Source organism: Hirundo rustica, chromosome 27, assembly GCF_015227805.2.
Source record: "Hirundo rustica isolate bHirRus1 chromosome 27, bHirRus1.pri.v3, whole genome shotgun sequence".
NCBI classification, from domain to species: Eukaryota; Metazoa; Chordata; class Aves; order Passeriformes; family Hirundinidae; genus Hirundo; species Hirundo rustica.
In genome coordinates this window covers 4953096-4960206 of record NC_053476.1, presented here as the reverse complement: position 1 = coordinate 4960206, position 7111 = coordinate 4953096, and the positions used below count along the sequence as shown (strand labels likewise).

General features: G+C 67.0%; 1 protein-coding gene across 1 annotated transcript; it reads right to left on the bottom strand.

Annotated features, from left to right (window-relative positions):
* Positions 1-881: 881 nt before the first annotated feature.
* On the bottom strand, positions 882-6168 carry NFE2L1 (NFE2 like bZIP transcription factor 1). The gene is made up of 4 exons (XM_058423646.1): positions 6111-6168; positions 5191-5412; positions 3746-4236; positions 882-923 (listed from the first exon to the last, which is right to left on the bottom strand). Exons 3-4 carry the CDS (start codon positions 4232-4234, stop codon positions 882-884), a joined length of 531 nt encoding a protein of 176 aa, XP_058279629.1. The 5' UTR covers positions 4235-4236; positions 5191-5412; positions 6111-6168.
* Between the last annotated feature and the right edge of the window lie 943 nt (positions 6169-7111).

Below are 7111 nucleotides of genomic sequence, written 5' to 3'. Positions count from 1 at the left end.
GCTGCTGCGGCTGCGGCGGCGGCCCCCGGGGCCGGGAGGGACCGGGAGGGGCTCGGGAGGGACCGGGAGGGGCTCGGGAGGGAACCGGGAGGGCTCGGGAGGGCTCGCCGGGGCCGCCCCCCCCCCCCAATCCCTCCCCCCGCCGTTCCCGGCTGCGGCGGCCGCCAAGCCCCGCCCCCCCGGCCGGGCCACGCCCTCTCCCCGCCGGGATGCGGCGCTCCCGGGACACGCCCCCTCCGCCGACGGCCCCGCCCCGCCCCGGGCGGTGGCCGCGACCAATCGGCGGGGCCGGGGGCCGCCGCCCTGACCAATCGGCGGGGCCGGGGGCCGCCCGCTCGGCCAATCAGCGCCCGCGGCGCCCCCCGGGCCGCGCCCCCGCCCTGGCGCAGCGGGGCCGCCCCCCCCCCCCCCCGCCCCCCCCCGGCCCCGCCCGCACCGCACCGGGAACGGGGAACGGGGAATGGGGAGGGGGGAAAGCACCGGGACCCCCGGGCCGGGGACCGACACAGCCCGGGGTCACCTTGGCCCCCGGGACGCCCCGAGCCCCGGGGAGCCCCCTGCGCTCCTCCCGCGGCGCTCCGGGCACGCCCCGGCTCCGGTAACCGCGGCCAAGTGTAAGGAGATCCCCGCACCGGGGCGGGGGGGGGCGAGGGCGCTGAGCCCCCGCGGATCGTCACATGCCCCGCGTATTTTTATCCCGGTGTTGTGGAAACGGCCCCGGGCACGGAGCCTCGGCCGCCCTCCCCACCCCCAATGCCGCAGAGGGAAGCGCTGGGATTTAATCCCAGCTTTGTCTTTAGCCCCGGCTCAAAACGGGCGGGTTTTTTATCCGTGGGATAAAAATCAAGTGGATTTCATAATTCCCCTGACCCCCCCCTCCCTCACTCCCTCCCTCCCCCCGCGCCCCGCCCGCTCTCCGGGTGCTGCAACGCCCAAAAAAAAAAAAAAAAAAAAAGGAAAAAGAAAAAAAAAAATCCCGCACAGCATTCCCGGAGCGAGTTCCAGCTTCCCGAAATTATTTATATCGCCCGTATTCCCCCGGCAAGGTCGCGCCTGGGCCGCGCACAACCCACCGGGAGTCGCAACGTGCCAGGAAAAGTCATGGAAAAATTTCCACGCCGGCCCCTGGAGCCTCCGCAGCTCCATCCCCGCCCGGGCTGGGCCCCGGGGAAGAGCCGCGTTTGCCGGGGAGACAGCGTGAAAAATCCCACCCTAAAAAAAACACTAAAAAAACCCCGAAATGTGGAAATGTGGGAGCAGCCAGCTGGGGGAGGAGGAGGAGGAGGAGGAGGAGGAGGAGGAGGGCGCCGGGATGGGCTGAGGGAGTGACGTGGGAGCCAGACGGGATTTCCTGGAGCGACAGCGGCCTCTGCTCCCGACAGGCCACGGCTGGGGGGGAATCATGGAAAACAGAGCTCTCCCGACCGGCCACAGTTTGGGGGGAATCATGGAAAACAGAGCTCTCCTGACCGGCCACAATTTGGGGGGAATCATGGAAAACAGAGCTCTCCTGACCGGCCACAATTTGGGGGGAATCATGGAAAAGAGCCCAGAGGACGGGCGGGATGCGGGAAGAGCCGGGGCCGGGGATCTCCCCTCCTCTCCCACCCTGAATCCCGGCCCGGGCTCCGCTCCAGCACATCCAGGCCCGTGGAGGCCTCTGGAAAAAGGCAGCTCCGGCCTCGCTCCCCTCAAATCCCCCAAAACCCCAGCCCGATTCCCCCGCCCATGGAAAACCCCCCGGAGCCGGGCATCCCAAGCTTTCCAGGAGTGACCTTGCACGGGGCAAGGATCCGGCCGATCCCTCCCCTTCCCTGGCCATTCCCAGGCTGGGAATCGCCTCCTGGCAGTCGCCAGGGACCTGCTCCAGGTGGGAACGTTCGCGCCCCGTCACCCTCGGGCACCTCCAAGGTCGCCGCTGCCGACCCCGAGCGGGATTTTCCCCCTGGAAATCCCTGGAAAAGCCGCAGGGAAAAGCGGGAATGCGTTCCCAGGGCCTCCTGCAGCAGCTGCAGCTCCTCCGGCTGTGTCTCTGCGGCGCTCCCACAGCCATTCCCACAGCCCCGATCCCGATCCCTGCCGCAGCACGCGCCAGCGGCTCCCGGGCACATCCAGGGAGCGGGATGGCAGAGCCCAGCGGGGAGCACCCGAGGGCACCAGCGACAGCCCCGTGCACAGCCCTGCCAGGACCTGAGAGCCCCGTGGCACAGCCCTGCCAGGACCTGAGAGCCCCGTGGCACAGCCCTGCCAGGACCTGAGAGCCCCGTGGCACAGCCCTGCCAGGACCTGAGAGCACAGATCCACCACTGACAGCTCCATTCCATAGCTCTGCAAGGACCCAAGGCCATGGATCACCACAGACAGCCCCATGGCACAGGCCTGCAAGGACCTGAGGGCACGGATCACCACAGACAGCCCCATTCCATAGCTCTGCAAGGACCCAAGGCCACGGATCCATCATGGACAGCCCCATGGCACAGCCCTGCAAGGACCTGAGGGCACGGATCCACCACTGAGAGACCCATTCCATAGAACTGCAAGGACCTGAGAGCATGGATCCACCACAGACAGCCCCATCCCATAGCCCTGCCAGGACCTGAGGACATGGATCGGCACTGACAGCCCCATTCCATGCCCTGCCAGGACCCGAGGACATGGATCGGCACTGACACTCGCATTTCCATGCCCTGCCAGGACCCGAGGCTGGAATCAGCACTGACAGCCCCATTCCATAGCCCTGCCAGGACCCCAGGACATGGATCAGCACTGACAGCCCCATTCCATAGCCCTGCCAGGACCTGAGGACATGGATCAGCACTGACAGCCCCATTCCCTGGCGCTGCCAGGACCCGAGGCCGCGGATCAGCCCCCGCGGCCCCACGGAACCCTGGACGTGCCGTGACAAGGGCGGCCCTGCCAAAACCACAGCGGCAGCTCCCGCGGCCTGGAATCACATCCCGGCATTCCCAAAGGTCAGGGCTCGAGCAGGAAAAGCAGAAACAGCCCCGGTGCAGCTCTGCCCGGCTGGGGAGGAAAACTGGGAGAAGGACGGGATCCTGGGAAAAACTAAAAGGAGCAGGATCCTGGGAAAACTGAGAGAGGAACGAGATCCTGGGGAGGAAAACTGAGATAGGGACAGGATCCTGGGAAAACTGAGAGGGACGGGATGCTGGTGTAGGAAAACAGAGAGGAATGGGATCCTGGGGAGGAAAACTGAGAGAGGCAGGATCCTGGGAAAAACTAAAATGAGCAGGATCCTGGGAAAACTGAGAGAGGGACAGGATCCTGGGAAAACTGAGAGAGGCAGGATCCTGGGAAAAACTAAAATGAGCAGGATCCTGGGAAAACTGAGAGAGGGACAGGATCCTGGGGAGGAAAACTGAGAGAGCGACAGGATCTCGAGAGGGAAAACCGAGCGAGGGACGGGATCTTGGCCGGGCTCCAGCCCAGCAACCCAACCACCTGCTCCACACCTGGGCCGGGGCTCTTTCCCAACACCCCTGTTTATTTCCCAGCCGGCCGGACGGATTTCCCAATCCCCGGCGTCACGTGGGGCCCGCAGCTCCTTCCCCCGCTCCAGCGGAGCCAGAATCGAGCGGACAAAACGAGGAGAAAAAAAAAAAAACCCACCCGGGGAGCGCCGAAACCCATCGGGGACCCCGGATTGCGACACACAACCCCCCCCCACCCCCCCAAAAAAAAAAAAAATAAAAACACCCCGAAAAAAAAAACCCCCAGCTCCTACCTCCTTGGTGAGGTCCCCGCCGGCGGGCGCCGCCACGGCGCCCAGGTCCTCGGGCTCCTCTCCGCCGAAGCCCTGCTCGGCCGCGCCGTCCCTGGCGTCGGGCGCGGCGCCGTCCTGCAGCGCGGCGCCGGGCGCGGGCGGGCCCCCGCTGACGGCGCCCTCGGCGTCGCGGTGCACCAGCCAGGCGCTCACCTGGGCGCTGGGCACGCGCAGCCGGCCCAGGGCGCGCACGCGGCCCAGCAGGCGGCGAGAGGCCAGGTAGGCGTCGAGCTCGGCGCTCTTGGGGTGCAGGCCATAGCCCTCGGAGGCGCCGCGCGCGTGGTGGAACTGCGCCTGCGCGTAGGCGGAGCTGGGGCCCAGGATGATCTCGCGCAGCGGCGGCAGCCGCGAGCTCAGGTACGAGTCCACGTCCACGCGCACGCCGACCAGGCTCAGCAGGATGGTGAACTGGATCAGGCCCTCCGTGAAGTATTTCTTCAGAGAGAGCATCTCTGGGAGAAGGGGGGGAAAGGAAGGGTGAGGGAGGGAATACGCAGCGAGGAGTGGGAATCTGCACTGGGGAACTGGGAATCTGCACCGGGGGACTGGGAATCTGCACCAGGGGACTGGGAATCAGCACCAGGGACTGGGAATCTGCACCGGGGAACTGGGAATGTACACTGGGGAACTGGGAATCTGCACCAGGGACTGGGAATCTGCACCAGGGACTGGGAATCTGCACCAGGGGACTGGGAATCTGCACCAGGGACTGGGAATCCTCTCTAAGGAGTGGGAATCCATCCTGGGGAGTAGGAATCCACATCTGGGGAACCAGGAATCCATCCTGAAGAGTGGGAATCCACCCTGGGGAACTGGGAATCTACTCTAAGGAGTGAGAATCCACCCTGGGGGTGGGAATCCACACCAAGGAATGGGAATCCACACCGAGGAATGGGAGCCCACGCCAGAGACTGGCAATCCACATCGAGAGTGGGAATCCACCCCGGAGAACTGGGAATCCACCCTGGGGAACTGGGAATCTACTCTAAGGAGTGAGAATCCATCCTGGGGAGTGGGAATCCGCAGCAAGGAGTGGGAATCCACTCTAAGGAGCTGGGAATCCGCACCGAGGAACTGGGAATCCACTGGCAGAGGGTGAAGCCTCTGCACAACAGGTTGGGTGGCTTTGGCTCTGCTCTGCCCCACTTTCACATGGAACTGTCTCTGCCCTTCAGGGCAGGGCTACGAGCCGGGATAAAAGCTTAAAGAATGTTCGAGAGGTTTTCTGGGGTTTTTTGGTTTTTTTTTTAGTTCAGCTAGGCTTGGTTTTCGCCTGGAAAGTCAGGAAATCGGTGAGAAAAATCAAAGTTTAAGCCTGGGAACTCTCCCCAGCAGCTCCACCCTCGCCTTCCCTTTTGTTTTTATCCCGCGGACCACGCGGAGAGGCGGAATTCCATGTGACTTACTGTCCGAAACCTCCACATGCAGCGACTTCCTCTGTCCCCCCGCGGCTCCCCACGCTCCGGGACGGGCTCTGCCCCTTCCAGCAGCTCCTTCCCTTCCCCGGCTCCTCGAACTCCCCCTCTTCTGCTCCCGACGCTTTCGGAAGGAGCCTTTTATGAGTCAAAGGTCCCGAGCATGGGAAGGTCCAAAGACTCCTCCGCTCCCGGCTGCGATTTCATCAGCAGCTGAAATGTAACCAGAGAGCAAACACGGTAACACCGGGGCACCACCCAGCCCGCGCAGCGCCTTCCCCCGCCCCGCAAAACCCAGGGAATTTCGCTGGAATCGCCGATTTCCCCGCCCCGGCCCCGCCACCTCGGGAGACGACACCGTCCGCGCTTCCCCTGCCCGAGCTATTCTTAGGCCGCTGCGTCAACTTCCCGCCGGCCCGAGGAATCCGGGCTCCCGTGCCCTGCCCAGCGCGGCTCTCGGCCGGGCCCGGGGCTGTTCCACGGAACACCGGGAGCGCTCGGGGCCCGCCCCGCTCCCGCCGCCGCCGGGGCGGCTCCCGCGGCACGGGGAGCGCTCACCTGGGGGAGCCCGGGCCGGCGGCTGCCGAGGAGCTTCGGGGCTCCCCGGTTTTGGCGGGGGGGGGATCCCCGGTTTTTGGGGGGTTTCCCGATGTTTTTTGGGGGGGGTTTCCCAATGGGGGTCACGTGCGCTCCCGCCCCCCCTTTCCCCTTTAAGACCCCACGTGACCTCACCTCCCCCCGCGCGCGGCCACGTGACCCCGCCCCACCCGCGCGCGCGCTCCCGCGGCCTCGCCGTCCCCCTCAGCGCCGCTCCGGCCCCGCCCCGCCCCGCGCACGCCGCCGCCCTCCGCACACCGCCACCCCCCGCACACACGGAGCGGCCTCCGCCACGGATCCGCCCCCGCCGGTACCCGCCGGGCTCCGCCGCCGCTCCGGCCCCGCCGCCGCCGCCGCTCCCGCTCCCCGCCCCGGCCCAACCGCCCCCCCCCCGCCCGCCTCGCGCGGCGCCGCCGCCAATCACCGCCCGCCGAGGGGAGGCGGGAGCGAGGCGCGGACCAATGGGGAGCGGGCGGCGGAGAGTCGCTCCCGCCTTCCCGGCGCCGCTTTGATTGCCGGGCGGACCGGCCAATGGGCGCGCGAGAACGCGCGGGCGGTGCTCGCGCTCGGCGCGGCCGATCCAATGGGAAATGAGAAGCGGGGAAGCGCCGCTGGCCCCGCTGCGCGGCTCATTGACAGAGTGGCCGCCCAATGGCGCCAGAAGCCTTCCCTGAGTGACAGCGGCGCAAACCAATGAGAACGCGCGCAGCTTCCGCGCGCTTGAGCGGCGGCGGCGCGCACCAATCGCTGCGGGGAGCCGGCCCCGCCCCTTCGCTGCCCAGCGGTTGCCAGGGCAACGGGCGCCCCGGGCCCTCAGCGGGGCGAGGCCGCCATGGCGGGGCCCGGTGACCCCGGCGGGCTCTGCGGAGCCCACAGCGCGGCCGGGAGGTGATCCCGAGATGGCTCCTCCGCCTTGATTCCCTCCGGAGCACCGCGGGGCCCACCCCGGGCCGCCACAGGCCTTGGGGATGCTGATGCCGGTGAACGTCGCCCGTCCCCGCGGGGCCCTGGGGACACCCTGAGGGAGATTTGGGGGTGCTGCCACGGCGATGGCCCCCGGGGGTGCACGGGGACAGCCCCTCCTTGGCCAGGACCGGTGTTTGGTGATTTCTGGGGGGCTCAGAGGGTGAGGGATGGGCTGTGGCTCTTCCCAACCACCTCAGCTGCCCGAGGAAAGGAGGGGGAAAAGCGCTGCTGGCATCAGGCCCTGTCCTTCCCTTTCCCTTCCAGGGTCATCAACCCCTGATTCACCCTAAAACCCCGTAACCTAATTAAACAACCGCGGGGCAGGGTTCAGACCTGCCGCAGGTCGTTC